Source organism: Citrus sinensis, chromosome 8 (genome assembly GCF_022201045.2).
Source record: "Citrus sinensis cultivar Valencia sweet orange chromosome 8, DVS_A1.0, whole genome shotgun sequence".
In the NCBI taxonomy this organism is placed as follows: domain Eukaryota; kingdom Viridiplantae; phylum Streptophyta; class Magnoliopsida; order Sapindales; family Rutaceae; genus Citrus; species Citrus sinensis.
The window spans coordinates 6899202-6919144 of record NC_068563.1 but is presented as its reverse complement, the minus strand read 5'-3'; the positions used below and the strand labels follow the sequence as shown (position 1 = coordinate 6919144).

At 33.6% G+C, this 19943-nt stretch overlaps 2 protein-coding genes and 1 non-coding gene across 4 annotated transcripts; all 3 read right to left on the bottom strand.

Moving 5' to 3' along the window:
• Nucleotides 1-284: 284 nt before the first annotated feature.
• On the bottom strand, nt 285-4710 carry LOC102621230 (tRNA-dihydrouridine(47) synthase [NAD(P)(+)]-like). Of its 2 annotated transcripts, none has more exons than XM_052431752.1 (10): nt 4359-4710; nt 4017-4133; nt 3686-3925; nt 3289-3525; nt 2934-3194; nt 2165-2437; nt 1634-1915; nt 1356-1476; nt 824-993; nt 285-728 (listed from the first exon to the last, which is right to left on the bottom strand). In XM_052431752.1, exons 1-10 carry the CDS (start codon nt 4641-4643, stop codon nt 630-632), a joined length of 2085 nt encoding a protein of 694 aa, XP_052287712.1. In that variant the 5' UTR covers nt 4644-4710; the 3' UTR covers nt 285-629. The 2 variants fall into 2 exon arrangements, with proteins under 2 accessions (XP_052287712.1, XP_006487271.2); XM_006487208.4 differs by having other exon boundaries at nt 2934-3190; nt 3288-3525; nt 4359-4709.
• A 139-nt stretch (nt 4711-4849) lies between these two features.
• Nucleotides 4850-4933, bottom strand: TRNAL-CAA (transfer RNA leucine (anticodon CAA)). Its single transcript has one exon. It is a non-coding gene; the product is annotated as a tRNA-Leu (tRNA).
• A 2205-nt stretch (nt 4934-7138) lies between these two features.
• LOC102613352 (bZIP transcription factor 29) lies at nt 7139-11441 on the bottom strand. Its single transcript, XM_006493573.4, has 5 exons — nt 11230-11441; nt 9624-11117; nt 9400-9532; nt 9218-9302; nt 7139-7768 (listed from the first exon to the last, which is right to left on the bottom strand). The coding sequence occupies exons 2-5, from the start codon at nt 10934-10936 to the stop codon at nt 7506-7508; spliced, it is 1794 nt and encodes a 597-aa protein (XP_006493636.2). The 5' UTR covers nt 10937-11117; nt 11230-11441; the 3' UTR covers nt 7139-7505.
• Nucleotides 11442-19943: the final 8502 nt, after the last annotated feature.

Below are 19943 nucleotides of genomic sequence, written 5' to 3'. Positions count from 1 at the left end.
ATATGGAATTGTATGAAAATATCTTACAACTATTACAATATTTTTTTAATACAATTATAGCATATTACAATCGTGGCAAGTTTATGTTATCATTCAACAATCTTTTACATATTTATTCCTCAACTTAGAATATAGAGAGCAAAAGTTGAGAAAAGTAAGCAAAATTTTTGAAAATATTAAGAAAAATATGACAGTGGTAGCAGAACTGCGTCTATTGCGAGATATGGGGGAGAGAGTGAAAAATGGATAAGTTTCGCGAAGTCCCAGTTCAGGAAGTGGCCAAGTACACTAGATCAGATACTTGAACCGTATCTGCAAAAAAATTTCATTTCTTCAAAGATATGAAATTGTACACTTCAATTAAGTCAATAGCCACAAAACTAATCGAAAATGACAAGTGGCAACCCCGCTTCCCCTCTTTAACATTATTAGCAATGAAAATAATCGATGTTTTGATTTCCTCAATAACAAATTGTGATCAAAATTGCCCAATTAGTGTGTCATCACCGGGATCCAGCATACAGAATTGACTTGAACTGAAATACGAAATGGATCTTAACAGCATTTTTATTCTGCCAAACCCACAATCAAAATTCATCCATGAGCAAAGGATGAACAGCACAAAAAACTTAGCCATTTTCTGCTCGGTCATATGCATTGGATTTGTGCTTCGGTGCAAATGTGAAACCATCAGGCACCTTGCCAAGCAACATCTCAGATATTCGAATCTGCAGAAAAGAAGAAATTTAATACAACTATATTGTTTTCCACCTAAGTATTGGTAATAATATGAGCCGTATTGGAATAGAAAACAATAGCATACCCAGTCAGCTGCAGAATCAGAGGCCATCAGTGTCTCAAGGTCGTCACGACCAGAGTAGGCAGGTGGACGCCAGTTCAGTCTTTGTGGGATGACATCTAAAAGGCCAACAGGTATGTATCTGCAAGTGTAGCTAAGCCATTCCAATAAGAAATGCCTAGTTGTTTCCACTCCTGCAAGGAGACGCAAATTAAGAACCCATGAAAAATCACATTTTAGACAATAACACAAGTCCAAAACATTTCAGACAGCTTTAAACTGTATTGAATAGTTAAAAATAAAGTAAATGAACTAACTTCTGAGTTGCTATAAATTAGTGAAAAGTTCAAACGAAAATATTAATAGCACCACCACAATTATGAAACAATAAAGACAAGTTTAGGTAAGAATGAGAAGACTCTTTTCATTCACAAGGCAACTACTACTGAGAGTTTCCACAAGTATTAACCACGTAAATAAAACTAAAAAGCATTGATATGCAAAATATTTGCAGTTCATCTGTAACTTTAATTTTTAGAAATGAACTATCACATACCTTTCTTGTCAGATCCCCAATGTTCAAGGCCAAACCGTGCAAAATCCTTCATAATATTTAAACGTTCGCCAGAAGTGATGTCCCAGTGCCTCTGCTCCTTTATTTCAGTGAATATCCAAGGCTGCCAGGCACAATACAAATTATTCACAAACATCTTGACTTCAATAGAATAAGTGTATAAGCATGCAAGGACATACATTTCAACAACTGAGAAGTTTGTTAATAATATTAACTCATACTGGAAAATAGATGGTCAAATACAAATCAAATATACACACCTTAATTAGGGCTCCTCGAGCAATCATACAGGAAGCGAGCTCAGGGCAGTCAGATTTATGCTTGTTCCAGTCTAAATATGAATAAATATCACCATTTCCAAGAACTTGCAGATCATCAGAGGCCTTTCTTGCACATTGGTATATGTAGTCCCAATCAGCAAGCTTGCTATAGCGTTGCTGACGTGTCCGACCATGTACTGTCACCGCACTGGCTCCCCAAGTGCCTATATCTGCTATTAAAGAATCAATGCGGTTTTTTCCTTCAAAATAGCCAGTTCGCACCTAGTGTAAAACAGGATTGTGACATTATGCATCTTCCTATTGTGGCATGATGTCGGGGAAAGAGAAAAAGTGAAAGCAGAGGATAAGGTATTCTGCAGATGCAGAAGAATTAATTGACTATCACAGGCACATAATAATCCAAAACCACCACAAAGTATTCAAATATCTTCCCATTAAAAAAATGCTAAGCAGCAGAGTGAAGCGCACCTTTATCTGCATAGAAGGTCAAATAAAAGTTTTTCCACGTACCTTAATAGTTATAGGTTTGTCCACTGTACCAGAAGTAGCTTCAATAATGCCTTTCATCCGCATTGGCTTTGTAAGAAGACAAGACCCAGCACCCTTGTTAACAACAATGTCAATTGGACAGCCCATGTTAATATCAATGAAGTCCACTGTGCATTGCTGATCAATAAGTTCAACTGTGCGTGCCAGAGTGTCTGGGTATGCCCCACATATCTGTACACCAAACAAATCTTCTGATGAATGTCGTCTCAGCAGAGCCCATTCTGAAGCTTGTCCCTATTCCCAGAACAATATGATAGTCAGGAAATGAGACATGGAAAGTCATAAAAGCAGCACCAAATATAAAGAATGTTAAGTTTACCTATTAAAAAAAAAAAGAGCACAAAACCAGTGATAACATCTCCATAGAGGAAAGAAAAAGAAGGGAAAAGATCATATGAATCCAGTTCCAAAACTAAAAATTGAAAATTACAGATTACAGATACTGGGACAACGCATCATGCTTAAATACCTTGCATATATGGCATATTAAATACAGAGAACATGTATAAGCCCAGATTATTTTAAGCAGATATAAAAATATGTGCTGTTTACTGCTAGCTGAAGAACAAATTTAAACCATGTAGAGAAATATATCTTAATTTCAGAGTATGAACAATGGTTTGTGTTTAAGATGCCGCACACTCATTAAGATCACAGAAAGGAACAACATCTCCTGCACCATTGACTGTCATAATTTATGTAACTCAATTGACAAAAGCAGCACATGGACCTGCAAAAGATTTGTACACATTGCCATTTCACCGCATGTTACATCTGCTCCCAGTACTTTGCAAACCCTTCGGAAAGGAAGATTCCCAACAGTGGTCAGAGGTGCAAGATAAAGCTTTTCTCTAAAATCAATAAGCTTCTTTTCACGAGAATGTGTTTTTAAACTTCCATCAGTTTCAGGGAGTATATCATCAATTTTAGCTGCTGGTTGAGTATCTGCAGTGTTATTCCTAGTATCTTCCTCCAATACACTCACACCTGCCTCAATAATTTGAAACAAGTTAGAAACAACTTGATGTATGACAACTAGGCACTAACACTGATTATACTTCAGACTAATACAAGTGAAACCAACCATTGTCCCCTTCAACAGAGCAACAATTTTCAACATTTTCAGATTTTGCTTTCTTCAATGGCCTATCATTGATAATATTATTCTCTTCTGGAACACAGGGTGAGCATTCAGATTCATCCACTGAGTCACCAGTTCCTTTCATGCAACCATTTCCGTTGGTAGCATGAGAATTATTAGAATCAACTACACCTTCTTGCTCTTTATCTTCCATCACTTTCATTTTTGACTTGGCCGGACCCTGCAAAATCACAGTACAGCACCAACATGACCAACAGAATTAAACGATGAATCAAAATGATACAATAGACAGTAATACCAGAGAAACTGTATTAAACTATTAATAGAATGAGATTGAGATGAAGACAAAACACAAATAAAAGAGAGATACAATTCCATACCAGAAGCCCAAGAGATTTGAGTTTGGCATCAGCTTTTGGGAATTTCATTTTATTCTTCCACAAAAGTTTCTGCACATCTTTGTTCAAACCATTCACCTCAGAGCTTTTCCGCAGCGTGTTTGTAGAACCAGCAACATCAACAACATCTCTATGAGTACCCGAAAATCTGCAGGCCAAACCATAAGGACACGGCCCTTCAGAACTCAAAAACGGGCATTCACCTTCTAGATCATCCGGTTTCTACATGTATTAAACAAATAAACCATCATCACTCTACTGAACAAACATAATATATTAGAAAAGCAAAAAACTCAATTGGGTGCCTTGATACCTGAGCCTTGAAGCCATCTAAGTCATGGCTGAATCGGCACTTATCTTTATAAGGGCACGAACTAACATCTCCACTCTTAGCTACTTCAGGACAAAGATGACTAGCAGATTTTTTTTCCTGCAAATTTAACAACAAATAAAGCTCTTCCTTAAAAAATTAAACACCAGCTTATACTTAAAAACATTTAGTTACCAACATTTCCAACAATGATGAAATCTCAACAATTCATTTTCTGTGACTCATTGCAACGGACGATTCAGATAGGTTTGGAAAAAAAAAATTGCATCTTTAAGCCCAAAAAAATAAAAAAACTTGTCTTTCGAGACAGGGAAAGAAAATAACCTGATGACGTTCACGTTTGAGTTGCCGTTTTGATTTCTTTTCCTTGACTAAGGTCGACGAGTGCTGCTGAGATGACCTCTCGTTGGTATATTTAACGGTGTCGTTTTGATTGGCTCTTGTCGGCGGAGGACGAAGGAACTGTTTCTTAACTGGAGCTATGGCTTTGGCCACGAGCTCCTCTGGCATTAGATTATGAACCGGAACTCCGGTTGAATTCGGTTGTGGTGGCGGTGAGTCCGCCGGAAGAACCCGGGACTCACTGAGTTCGGCTGCGGACTCGGCCATTTTAACTCAGGTTAAGAACTCAGTGATGCGAGTGGCAATGAGGGTTATCTGTAGGGTTTATAGCAGGTTTGGAAACATTGGTCTGCGGTTTAGATATTTTTTATTCCGTTAAACAGGACGACTGAAACGACTTGCCGTTTAATGAAAATGACGTCGTTTAGTCGTAACGTTGTAAAAAAAATGAATAAATGAAAAAAAAATTATATTGTCAGAAGTGGGATTTGAACCCACGCCCTCTTTCGAAGACCAGAACTTGAGTCTGGCGCCTTAGACCACTCGGCCATCCTGACTCTTTGATGAGGCGGTCGGCTTTCTTAGATTCTTACAACAATTTTAAATCATTACTCCCTTCTTTGCAAATTAAATCATTAATAGATACCTAAAATAATTTGATGTAATTTTTATTTGAATCGAGCTAGTGGCACCCTCTAAAATTCTTATACAACCGTCTTTTAGAAATTTACAATTTAAAAAAAAAAAGAATTAAACTCGTATCATCCTTCTATCATAAAATGGAGTTGTTAATTACTGGTGCCCAATATTTTGAAAACTCTCAAAAGAGAAATAGGTTAATAGTTTGATTTTAAGTTTTAATGTAATTGTAATAGTATATTAGTTGATATTATAAGCACTTTCTCTTTTTCACGTTGATTATTATTTTGAAAACTCTTAGAAACTAATGGATATATTTGAAAATAATTCTCATTAACAACGTGCATGAAAGTTTGAAATTAAGTTAGTGAAAATTCCACAAAGTGTAATCCGAGGTTATTGGGTTTTGTTGACAAATTAGAATATAGGGTTATTTGTGGAATTAAAATGGTGTTTTTAGAAGTAGGGTAATTTCAAATATTTTCAATGGGATATTTATACAATAGGGGTTTTATAAGGAGTTTAGAGGGGTGCCAATAGCACTATATTATTATTTTTTTTCAATTTTCACCTTCCTTCTTGACCTTGTTGGGGAATCTATGGGCCACCTCAAATTTGTTATGAACCTATCAATGAATTCTGATAATGTCTTTGTACCACTTGATTTTTTTATTTTATATCATCAAATCATTTTGTTTTTCACATCGTTAACAATTGCTGATGTTACATGGATAATTTTATTAATTTAATAATTTGAGTTAAATTAATTAAGGAAAAATTATCTATGCATCATTTTCAAATTTGTTGAAAGTCCATGTAACCACCAAAAATTTTTGAAAATGTCTTCATACTATCTAACTTTTAATTTAACCCGCCACTTGGAAAAGATGAGAGAAAATTAATTGTGGAGATTATTTTGGTGATTATTCACACAAAAGTATTTATTATTTCATTTTAGCGACTATTTTTTTTGGGGTATGGATGGTATTTGTATTTTTGAATTGAGAAGACAATACGATAATTTATTGTTTTTGTCATTTTCATTGTTCATAGGCTAAAGTTATTATTTTATGTATCCATAAGCAAATTATTTTATGTATCCATAAGCAAATTAGACTGTTATCATATATATTTTAACATATTCTAACTTTCTTAACGGTAAAATGGTTGGTTAATAAAAAAAATGTATTATTAGAATTTATTGATCGCTTCATGAAGTTTCGACAAAATCAAAATGGTTCTCCTTGATTTTTTTTTATTATCTTAAAATGAGATGTCATAGGAAATCCAGTTGTGAGGAGCAATACTACAGTAAAAAACAAATTAAGGTATTAGTGATTTTCCACTTGGGTAACTCTTTCGAAGCTTTAATTTAAAGTGCTTATAAATGGCGTTTTAAAATAAGCCAAGGTTTATTGCAACACAAGAATCCTTTGCTTCGATCTACCACAAAATGATTACCATACTCTTTTAAATAAAATTCATACACTCCTTGAAAACTCATTGCAAGTTATTTCAAAGGTTTGAATAGATGTGTATTTAAAATAAACATAGTAACAATTTTCAGAGAAACGTAAGTAGCCATGGTCTCACCAACTCACCTAATTCGTTAGTTGAGTTGATTGTAATTCAATGTGCAAAGGAGAAAGTTTGATGAATGTAATTTTTTTAAAAAAATTATTTGACAAATGTAAATTTGAAAAGCTACATAATCTCATTTCTCCCCCTCTCGAGAAAAAAACTGGATCCACTTCATTTTCAGATTTTTTAAGCCTTATCTAATTCACATTAGAAATGTTTCGTAGTCTATTGAGATGAAAGTTGTTTCAGACGGGTTACCAGCCAAGAGGCGACAAGGTCAACAGAGAGCATGGTTTATCAATGTGTCAACTTTGCTCATTACAAGAAGATTGCAACAAAATGATGTTTATCACACATTACCAGAACAATCATCCCGTTAACTTTGCAATATCATGGCAGCTTATCCCAACGGTAAAGAATATCTGCCACGCCGAAACATTCTGGAGTGCATTTCCATTGTTACGGTTATAGAAAAAGTGCAATAGCATCGGCTGCAACTTGCCAGCCCGCCAGGAGGGTAAAAAATTACAGAACACAAACACTTGAAGAAAAGGACTCATTCTTTAGTTTAAATAAACAAGAGTTGGAAGAGTTTTAAGTTCAACTCTTCTAATGTCATGGCAAAGACAAAATATGTCCAAATAATGTCTACATATCTACCTGATATAAATAAACCATATAATCATGATAATATAAATATTATTGTTTGTATTCGACTTAATAGCACAATCCGAGATGGATATGAAATGCAGATTGAACTTGTAATCACCATGCCCTCATGGACTTGTTGGTGGAGATGCAAGCAAAAGTAATGAATGAATGCACTGGAGAAACTAATACCGAACATGAATGTAGAGAAGATTCGTAAGATATGTAAACAGGGAGAGAAGACCTTTCCATCTTCATGACCTATTGATTCGACTCAGGTTTTGTGGCCGTGCCACAGTTCTGCTGCTGCTGCTGAAAGTTGACTTGGGAATGAGATTGCTGATGCTGATGTTGCAACTGATGGATGTTGAGTTGGGAAGGCTGCTGTTGATGCACCTGAAACATCTGGGAGTTCATGGGAAGCTGCTGATTGGCCATGCCCTTGGAAGGGTCAGATTCACTAGCCATCTCTTGAGTAGCAACTTTCAGCCGTCGTACCTCCGCAGTTAATGCTTCATTTAGAGCTGTCATAATTGAACAGTTAGAAACATGTATTCTTAAAATCTTTCTGAAGGCAGTGAGAAATGTTACATGTGTGGCTGATAAATGCAGCAACAGAAATAAAAAAATATCAAGATTAAATGCACATATTCAGAACTACTGAGATCAAGTACAGATTCATACTGCAAGTTCAGAATTACTGAGTAGAGGATACATGAAAAGATTGAAAAATGAAGGAGTGTATGAAAAAGTGAACAATCTATGGAAGAACTTCATTCTCTATCTGCCCTCCCCAGCAAATCAACCGCAAAACCAACAGAATCCAGAGAAGAATACACTATACTATATTAGAGAACAATTAAGATGAAATGCACATACAGGCTGTATGATCAACAATAATTTAATAGGAGCTAAATGAACAACCAATGAAGCATATGCACTTTTTCTGAAACAAGTTAAGCAGGCTCAGTCATTTACCATGTACGAGACTCCGAATACTTGATGAGAAAACTTGGCCAGAAAAAGCATATAACAATTGACAACTAAAAAGCACAGCTTTAAATACTCTTGACAATCCACTTCTAATTCATGGGAAAAAGAGAATGTAGGAAGGCATTTTCATGGCTTAAAAATGAATAGAATAAGGCTCAAGAAACACTAATAATATTATGCTAAAAAGAAAACAAGTTATCCTAGAACAAGGTTAATGTCTCAGATGCTTCTACCACAGTAGCTAAAAACAACTATCAAAGAGTAAGAACAGGAGACTAAATGCATTTCCTTATTGTTCTGCTGAAGCAAATAACAGTATCTATTTGTTACCCAAAGCATGTCAAAGTCTTGGTGACATTTAGGAGGACATATTACACACCAAATGTAGATATGGTATGATCACTCAAGCATTCACTCTTAGTGCGCAGCAGTGATAAAATAATTCTCATTTTAGGATTTTATGATACAGAAAATAAGCACCAGATGGACACATGAACATTCAAATTTAATGAGCAAACTTCAAGACAATTAACATTAATGAAGACAAGAATCTGAGAATCTAGAAGAACCAATGGTTATTATTTGCAATTTGATGCATAATTCCCAAAATTGTTTAAACAACTCATCTAGAAAAATAACTAAAAGACAGAAAAAAACAACTTTGACTCCCTACAGTCAAAGCACAGCATATAGGGAAGAAGCATGAGACACTGGAATTAAGAGAGATTAGTATTCTCCTGAGTCATCATAAAACAAGGAAGCCCCAAATATGCACTATGAAAGCTGGAGTTTATGCAGAAGAGACAGGTGGATGTGTTTATTACCATGAATTTGAAAAATATACACTAAAAATAAAACGAAAGAACATAAAGCTGCATACATACAAGTCAAAGACTGCTTTCCTCACACAAGTCAAAACATATAAACAGTGTGAAGCTTCCACTAAATGCAACAGAAATATATGAGTCATAAAATAATACCATCTCGAAGCTGTGCCTGTTGCTCCATGGCTTGAAGTCGAAACTTCAATTCATTATTCTGGTTTGTGAGCCCAACTGAATCTCTCTGGTTAAATTATAGAGAAGGAAAAACAGAAGAATTTTGAGAAACAGAAAAAGAAGGTAGCAGTGGCCAAAATCTCTGAGCATGAGAAGTCCTTTACCTGTAAAAGCGTAAGCTGGGCAGACAATGTGGTGGCTTCTGTCTGTAGTGTTTGAACCTTGTGCTCCAGCTCGGAAATATAACGCATCTTCCTCTCTTTGGAACGAGCAGCTGACTGACGATTTGCCAAAATCCTGGAATGCACCAGCAACAAAAGCAGATGATATATGCAAGGATGGTCTTCCAATTATAATGAATGGGTGATGAATAGAAGAATAACAATACCTCTTTGCACGCTTTGGATCAGTTAATGCAATTTCGGCAAGCTTTTCATTAGCCATTATCTTCTTCAGTTCTGCCCCACTAAACTCGCCATTCCCAAACTCTAAGCTAAAGGCAGGTGAGTTGGCATCAATTGAATTGCTAGGTGAGAGTTGTCCTGGACGAGTTCCTGGTGAAGGTGGCAGTTTAGGTGATTCATCACCAAAGTTCAACTTTCCCATGAAACTATCCATAGAAACACTTCTATAATGTCTAGTCGTAGAAGCAACATCTCCCCCGGCAGTCCTTTTAATGCCTTCTCTCTTTTCTGCTGAAGAATTCATTCCTGCTCTCTGCAAGCTGTTCCCACTTTCATTCACACTGCTTTCAGCTTCATTATCACTGCTATCACCTCCATTGGTCTTTGTCCCACTAGCTCTACTGTCCAAATCCTCACGATTCTCATTACCATTTTTGTCATCGGTCCCCGAGGAATTCAATGCATCAATATTCTCCAAATTCATGTATGCAGAAAACAAATCATCTACCACTTCCCCTTCAGATTTCCTCTCACCCATCCCTTCACCATTGCTTTCACCACCTCTCTCCCAGCTAGATTCCTTCTTAACTAACTGAGCTGGCTTAGCCACCCCAGGATTCTCCCTCCCAGAAACAGCTTTGTCCAAACCACCAGCAAACCTTGGAGAAATAAGCGGGGACGATGATTGCATTACCGTTGAAAACCCAAATGGTATGTCACTGTTAGACCTTCTATGCTTATTTCGTGGTGGCAAACTCTCACCAATCCGTGAAGCATTACCCCGATTAAAAGGAGAAGGAGGCAATAACGAATGAGAATTCCCATCTCTATCCTCCATTGATACATCAGTGGATACTTGATCCGACATTGAAGTGCTAGGCGAATCTCTAAACGGAGACGGGCTTAACGGAGGCAAAGAATCGAGTGAAAAAAACAAAGATGGTTGAGACAAAGATCGGGAATGGGTAGGCCCCGGGCTGTAATTCTGCGAACCCATTTGCTGGTTACCCGGCCTAGACACAGGGATCGATGAATACGGTGAAATGGGTGGGATTTGATTAGGGTGTGAAGGTGGTATACCAACTCTTTTGCTACTATCACCACCAAAATTAGTTGCAAACTGTGAAAAGTGGCGAGCACGTAGTTGATTTTGGTTCAATTGAGGCAAATCAAGTTGGTTTGCAGACAGTAAAGTTTGCTGTTTTGGAATTGAAGACGACGAAGTACCAAACGAAGACTGAATTCTTTGCATCATATCAGTATTACCACCATTACCCTCATCACTATCACCACCCATTTTTTTTTTCAGCTCTCAAAAATTTTCACTCTTTTAAAACACTAAAAATATATAATGCCAATGAAAAGAAAAACACTAAAAGCAAGCACTTCAAAAGCTTATAAATAAAACTCGATTCTAAAACTAACCCACTTCAATTCAACCAAAACCCAGATGACACCACAGATCAAACCACCAGAATCTGCCCAAAAAATAAAAATGAGTAAACAAACACACCAAAAGAAAAAGTAAAATAAACTGAAACAAGCACAACAGAGCTAAAACTGAGTGACTATATAGAGAAACCAGATTACCTTGTACGCTTTTGACGGAAATGGCGAAGAGACAGAGACACAGCAGGCGCTTTCTCTCTCTTTCTTTGAATGGCTCTGTAAGAAGGAAGAAAATCAATAATTATTAAAAAATTATTTTTTTGATTAAATAATTGTAATTGTGAGTTTCTTTTTCTCTCTTTCTAAAAAGTGTGTCTGTGACGACGAAGACTACGACACACGGATTTCGTGACGAGAGAGAGAAGGACGCGTGAATTTAATAAGAAAAAGAATAATTTAAAAAATTAAAATAAAAATTAAATAAATAAGTTTTTTCATTTTCATTTCATTTGAGTGAATTTCAATTTCATTCCGACTTCATTTGACTTTTTTTTATTTTTCTTTTTTCTTTTTCTTTTTCCCTCCCGTGTCTCCGCAGCTTATCTTGCAATGAATTTTGCTACTTTTTTTATTTTTTATATAACTATAAATTATTGGATTTTGCTAATCATTTTTTTATTCTTTATTTAGATACTAATCGATTTTTAAGAGAGAGATTCTGTCGTCTCACGCGCTTTTACAGGAAGTGAGTGTCACTTGAAAAAGATGCAAAATAAAATAGAGATAAATAGATGATTGGAAGGAATTTGTGGGATTAGGATGGGGGTATAATTGGTATTGTCGGCAAATCATGATACGTTTATTTAGAGCCCATGGTTAAGCCGCTCCAATGTAAAATACAAATTATAAGTATACATGTAAAATAATAAATAATAATAAATATATTATAATTTTAATTGTATAATTATAAAAGAGTGTTTTATTTTATAGCGGTCCTAACATATCGAAACTCTTCTTTGAAATATAAGATTTGTAAACCGAATTATATATTAACAATTATCTCCATGATGCTTGATTGAGTGGCTTTTGAGTGTAGGACAAGATAAGAGTTAAAAAATTATCATTTTAAATAAAATTAAAAAAATCAATTACTATCATGTGTTTGGTAAAAATATTTGATTTGTATATCATTATTAATAAAATAATTTTTCAATACAAATGAATAAATGACACATCATGCACTACATAAGATACAAATTTTCATTTTTGCCCTTCCTTTATAAGTATATCATTATTCATTGTCAAATGCTTTTTGTTTTTTAAATTCTTTATTGTAATAGATAATATTTCAAGTGCTATAAGAAAAATGGTTTTATTGAGATATTTCTTGCACAAACCTTACAGGATACATTTATAAAGTATTTCAATATTTAAAAAATGAGAAAAATAATTTAAATTATATATGATTATTAAAAGAAACTTATTGATATTAGATTAATTGAATTATTTTTTTAATCTAACAATCTTATCTATCGATCACAAGTGAATAACTCATCGTAAGTAGATAATTTAAAAAATTAAGACATTCATTTATCTATTAACACACAACTAAATTAGGTTAGGCAATTCTTTGGTAGAATAATGATAATAAGCAATAATAATTCCTTAGGTGTACGTTAAAAATGAAATGTGACATATTATACTATTATAGTCTTATCTAATATCTATTATGGTAAGAACAATTTTTTTACTATGAAAATCCCTTAATTTTGCAGATCGGGTAATTTCATATAGTACTAATCTCGTCATTCATCTCTTATAATGATTTCACAAATTTGCAAGAATAACATTGTTATTAATAAAAATAATATGAATTAAATGTGTTTGAAATTTACAGTGATATAAATCCGTTTGATTTGTAACTATTTTAGCTAACACAATAATCTCATCAGGATTTACTTTTAAAAAAATAAAAATAAAAATAACAATTAATAAATAAGAGGAATGTTAGGAGAATGACACTTGTAGTTCCCGAATGGGTTTCGCTTTGCTTTCCTAATGATGTCATGTATAATTTTATCATTGAAATTAACTTATTATTGAATGATAAATGTGACCTATTAATTTAAAAATCCTACCTACCTTTTAAGTTTCGACAGACATATTACACGCTAGATATATGTATGTAATAAGGTATTGAAAAAAAAAACGACCTAAGAAGTAAAAATTATGATTTTACATTTCCAACATTATCGTTGAAGAAAATTAGAATAAACATAAATAATTACAACATTAACGATAGTATTAATCTAAAACGGTTTAGTGTTAAAGCTCATGTAGAATTTCATCTTCATTTGTGATTAAACTATTTTTAAGATATTTAATCTTTTTTTAAGCTTTATTACATAATCTAATCTTAATTTATAATAACTTTGATACGAGTACAATTTTAATATCAAAATCTTTCCGACCACATAAAAATATCTTATCATTTAATAGATTATATAATTAATTTATACGTATAGAGACATAACAAGTAACAAAATAAATGTTCTTCTTTATATTACTTAATCTCAATATTCGTCATGATCCCAAGTCTAGATAATAATCTTTTATCACATGAATTATAAAATATTCTTACTTCGAAAGCATTGTAATATTCATCGTGATCATCTAATTTAGTTTAACCATCACTCTTATCTTTAACAAATTAAAAAAAAAAATATGTTAGCGTGAGATTTGATCAATTTTGAAACTCAAGTAACAAGAAATTGACATTGTTCTCTCTTATCTTTCTCTTTTAATTTGTGCGAATTGACGATTACTTTTTAATTTACCCGTGATAGTTATCCAAATGGACCATTAATGTAGCTATCATTTTAAATAATCCATGCACGTAGAGCAAGGGAAATTTGTAATATTAAAATGGGGGGTTTCTTAATTTAAACAATAACAACCAACAAAGTGTTGGCTTCACTGACAATGGAGTCCCCTTAAGTGACTTGATTGAGTTTGATCTCCAGTTCGAGTTGCAGGGAAGTCGTCTTTGTTGGGAAAACCTGTACCTCCCGGTTCGAGCGGAGACTTCTAGTCTAGATTATGATACGGGCTTAAAGGTGCCTCCCATAGTTGGGGCCCTCCCCAAAATACCTCGTAATTAAGACAGTAACGAAACACATAACATAATGTTGCTAATATTTTACTATAATCAGCACGATGACTATGCAATGTGACAATCTCACACGTCGTCGGCAATACAAAGTAGACAACTTGTGTTCAAAGTTGTGATAATATATGTTGATGCGGAAAACTGCTCGCGCTTGGACCGACCAGATTCTGTCACCAACATTTATGTTATCAACTGTCACTCGAACCACTGGGGTTGGAATTGTTGATGCGGGATTCCGGTTCTCCTCGTTATATGACCAGGATTTCTGCCCGATCAACTTCTTCACGACCAGAAGGTCTTCTCGCGAGGCTTCTTCTCCAGAGGTTTCTGCGCACACAGACAAGTCAGGGTACGCCGGTTGTTTTCCCGGCACAAACCCTCCGATGCTCAAGTCAGATATGAAGGTTCCGGGAACGCTCGCCACAGATCTTATGGCTTTTTTGTGGTTTTTTCTCCTTTTGAAGTTCTTTTCTCTTTTATCTCAAAAATGCTAACCCTTTTACCTTCGTTGGCTACCTTTTTATAGGCTTCCCCCGAATTCGAGTCTTCCGCTTTTTTCGAGACAGTATGGGACTCTGACTGCTGCGTTATGGGCAAACGCGGGATCTTGCGTGTTACGCCACGGTTCTGGGGAAAGCGTGGCTGTCGTGGTTCTGTGAGATCTTGCGTGTTACGCCACGGTTCTGGGGAAAGCGTGGCTGTCGTAGTTCTGTGAGATCTTGCGTGTTACGCCACGGTTCTGGAGAAAGCGTGGCTGTCGTAGTTCTGTGAGATCTTGCGTGTTACGCCACGGTTCTGGGAAAAGCGTGGCTGTCGTACCTAGATTCTCGGGCTGGGGAGCCCGTCTTGCCAACTGCCGTCGACCGGGTCTCCTCGCCTCTCGACCTCTAGCCGGAATGGCCTTATGCTCCTTACAGGAAATTGGCCTCGTGGATGAGCAGGATATTTCTGCTCTTGTTCCCCCGCGCACCAGGCTTTTACGGGACATACCGGTTCGCAGAACTCTGCCATCAGATATCTGCTCACCATGCCTGGTCTCGTCGACGTATTTCTCCCAAACAATATATGTGTAGAAAGTGTTTTTCAATATAAGGATGTGTTGTTTTTAAACGAAGAAACAATAGGTACAAAAATCTATCCATTGAAGCCATTATGATATTAATCGAAGAAGATATATCTCCCCAAATGTGAAGTTAAAGATTTCAATTTTAATAGATGTAGATTTCTGAATAAATCTCGATAGATATTTCATTGATTTTATGAAATTTTTATTCCTTTTTTTTCTTAAAAAAAAAGTTAAAAGGATTGAGCATTATTTGAACATTAAATGTTATAATGATAAGTAATAATAAAATTATAAAATTCATTGTAGGGTGGGGTGCCGTTGGAAATTAGATGAGTGTTGACTGTTGAAAAACATGGGCAGATATGGGATGGGATGATTAATTTTTCTTCGGAACAATTTTTTTATTAATTTTCAATCAATCAACCTTTTATCCGGAATTAATGTTAAGCCCCCACCGCCAACAGAAAATAATAAATTATGTGAAAAAAAAAAAATTGCAACCAATCTCTACCACCTCCTACTTTTTACCTGTGACTGACTGAAAAGAACTAACACATGCAAGGACCCAAAGTTTGGGACCCAAACTTTTTCAATACTCTCCCCGAGAAAATAAAATAAAGTAAAAATATTATTGGACACCCATTTCAATCTTCCATCATTAATTTAATTGGTCTTGCTAAGTTTCATCTAATCTAACTTTCAATAAATTTAAGTGTAATTATGTATGATCTTCCGCTTTTATCACATGCTACTATTCTTTTATATTACGTAAATTTTTTTTAGTTGTTGTAAGTTACAAATAATATAACTTATTAACTGTCTAATTTAACTAAGGATGACAAAATTTTTATGGGCGAGTCTCTTGAAAAGATTTATTTTTTTCTATTTTTCATTCGAAGAAGGATTAATTATATACTTAATTTCTTATTTGAAAAAGAAATACAGATAATTGTATGCTCAATCTCTTATTCGGAGAGAGGATAGAGTTTAGTGAACCATATACCCTCTCTAATTTCTCCATTTATATTTATATTTTGTTTTTTAAAATTTTTAGTAAATACATTAAATTGTAAGAATGTGACTGTAAATAATAAATATCATAATATATATATAAAATATTATAAATAAAAATTAATGTAAACACTTGAAAATTGACGAAAATTACTTTATTTATACCATATGACTTTTATGAATGTGTTCAACTTTGAAACTCAACTTTTCCTTAATTTTATAAATTATTTTGTAATTCTAATGACATTAATTCCATTCAATAGATGTAATTTTAATTATTTTAGTTTATTTTAATATTTTTGTGTTGGTGATACAATTTTATATTTACTTTAATATGATTAAATAAAGTTCCAAAAGTAAAAGTATCAATCATTCGAGAATTACGAAATCTCGGAAATCTTCTTTTATTATTTGTAGATTCTCATCATCTCCTCACAAACTATTTAAAAGGGACAAGGGGAGAGGGATATAAGCAGAGTGCCCAAGATGGGTACAAAATGTCAATCCCCTCCCCTTTCTATTGTCATCTCTAAATTTAATTGTCCTTTTTTTGAATTTAGATCAATGACTATTACATTGTAATTTAATTAAAAAAAAGGAGAGAAATCTTTTTTTTTCCAGATGTAATGAGGAAAAAAAAGGAAAGAGAGAAAGAGAGAAGGAAATTGTAGATGATATGGAGTCTGAAATTGTTTGTTAAATGTATGAGATCTGAAATTTTATTAAACTTTTTTAGTTCTTTTGATTGTATTTGGTAAATTATGTCTGATTTTTAAACATTTGTATTTGCATAAAGAAAGTACTTTGTGACATTTATGAATGGGAAAAGAAATAAATGAGAAGTAAATACTATTTTAAAAAAATATCTATTAAGTATAATTAATTTTTAAACTATAAAACATAATCCCTTTATTTATTTTTATAATGACATAAATGTCAAATAATCATAAAAATAAAAATAAATAAGATGCCATTTATATTCAAATATTAGAAAAAAAATAAATATGTCATTCAGACATTTATATTCAGACTCGTTCAAACTTCGATCAAATTCAAATATATTATGATTTCAAATGAAAAAACAAAATGGTATGTTTATTTTGTACAAAGTTGGTTGACTTGTTTTCTTCACTACTATTAGAAAATTAAAATTAATTATGTAATAAGAGTTTGGCACAAAATATCACCAATTTGGATGTCAAATTAAATAAATTCTTTTTCTAAAGATAAAGCGTAACAAATTATTTTATTATTATTATTATTATTATTATTATTATTATTGCGTAAGCTGATTGAATCAACATATATCATCTAGAAGGAATTCCCAAAAAAAAAAAAGATGTGTGTGTGTGTGTGTAATATTATATATAAATATTGGAAGGAAAAAAATGATAAATTGTCTATACTTTATATATATACACAATAAATGATACAATTTGTAGCATCATTTTGAATTATTGATCTGCAACATTATACAAGGGCGGCCTTCATTGAAATAATTAATGAGCTGCTGCACCACATAACATGATTTGCTCCACAGGCATGAGAAGTAATCAATTTACAAATGGGTCCCCATAACACATGAGATTTTTTTATGTCCACTATTACTCCCATCTTAGGGACAGTATTGAAGGGGGGAAAAAAGTTAATTATGAATCTTGCCGTTTTCTATAGTTCCTAGTGCAAAATTTTCAAGAAAATTGTCGCCAAAAGGGAGACCAGAACATTAGCTCGCTGGCCGTACGTATGCAGGAGGTTCGATCATTCAATACACAAGTGTACTAATTGAAATTTTAATTCATTTCTACGTTAATTTTACGTTTTGGCTACTCAGATTTACAATCTTTTGATTCTAACCTCATCAAGTTATAGGATCTCCATTATGGTCCCCATCAACCCAAAATCATGTTCATGGCCGGGATGGCAACGGGGAGGGGAGGGGAGGGGACCGATCTCCCCGTACCCATCCCCGATATTTTACGTATGTCCCCATCCCCTCCCCGTCCCCGTCAGAATTACTTGAGAGAATTTTCATCCCTTCTCTGAATAATAACAGGGGATCCCCGAGGATCCCCGATCCTCGAATAACTAATACATTTTTTTTCAATTTTGAGTTAATCATATATTAAAATAAAAAATTCAAATAAAAGTAAAGTTCGAAATATATCTTACATTAATATCTATTACAAAAGTCACATACATTAAATTAGTAAGTAACGCAACATACAATGAATACAAACTTCTTTTACAAACTATCATGAACAAATTAATAGTTTAATACAAAATTGTTACAAATAAAATCGAATTTAGATTCAAAATTAACTTTTTCAATGGTGGCGTGGACACTTTATAAATGTGGACTATTCCCTTTACAATACAATAGTTAAATCGGAGCAAATCAAAAGCAAATATTAGATTAAATTAGATTAGATATTAAAATTGTGATTCGCTGTGGGCAATTATAACATCTAAAAATAAATAAAAAATAGATTTAAGTTTAAAATATTTAAAGAATATTAAAATTATAAAAAAATGTTTGGCTAATAGAATCTACTCGGTCTTTTTAATGTCCTAAATAAAAATTTAGGACTTTAATTAGTTAATTAGGCCTAAAAGTTTAATAATATAAATATTTTGATATTTTTTATTTTTACCAATATTTATAATTTTAGAATTTAAATTTTATTATTTATTTACTAGTAATTTTAAAAAATTAAAATAAAATTAAAAATTAAAATGGGAAAATGGGTAGGGGATGGGGATTCCACCTCATCCCCGTCCCCTCCCCGAATAAGAAATTGGGTAAAAAAATTTCTCCGTCCCCTCCCCGAATAAGAAATTTGATATGAAATTATCCTCATACCCTCCCCGAATGGGGAAAATCCCCGAGGGTACCCATCCCCGTGGGAATTTTTGCCACCCCTATTCATAGCTCCCCCTACTACAACATAAACTATGATTTTATAAATGTAATGAAAATTTTGAGAAGTATAAACAAATATGACGTTTAATGTAGTTTCACCCTTATAATAAGAGAATGAACACTTTTATTCTTGTTTTGACTGAAATGCTTTAGCTACATATACAAACATATCAATCAATGATGAAAATAAGTTCTTTTAAAATATACCCTAAAAACGCGTGTAAAAAAAAAAAAAAAGGTTTCGAAGAGAAAATAGACACTTTCTTCTTAATTTATTGAGAGTAAATATATGAACTTGATAGCAGATATATTAAAATTTAGGTGAGTCCCAATAAATAGCTAACTCAGTAAAGATTATAAAAAACTTCAAGAGTTGTTTAATATGCATTTCCAAATCTTGAAGATGTCACTCATTGTGGCCTTATCAAAATGGAAGCCATATTGGGGCATGTCCTTAATGGTTTGTCTCCACATCAAATGTGGTTAAAAGACAAGCCTCCGGCAGAGGAAGGTGTGGCACGAAGTTTTGGCAATTGGCACATGTTGATTGTTTTGACTGACATCCGTGGATATTTTGGTATATAATTAATGTATCATATTCTCCAATATGGATCTAAAAGACATGTGGCAAAACTAGGTTTCATGCATGCATGCATGTGCTTTGACGAGTTCGACATATTTTGATTATATTGAAGGATTTTTTTTGCACAAAAAAATATCTAAATCCAATCGATTATATCTAAAAA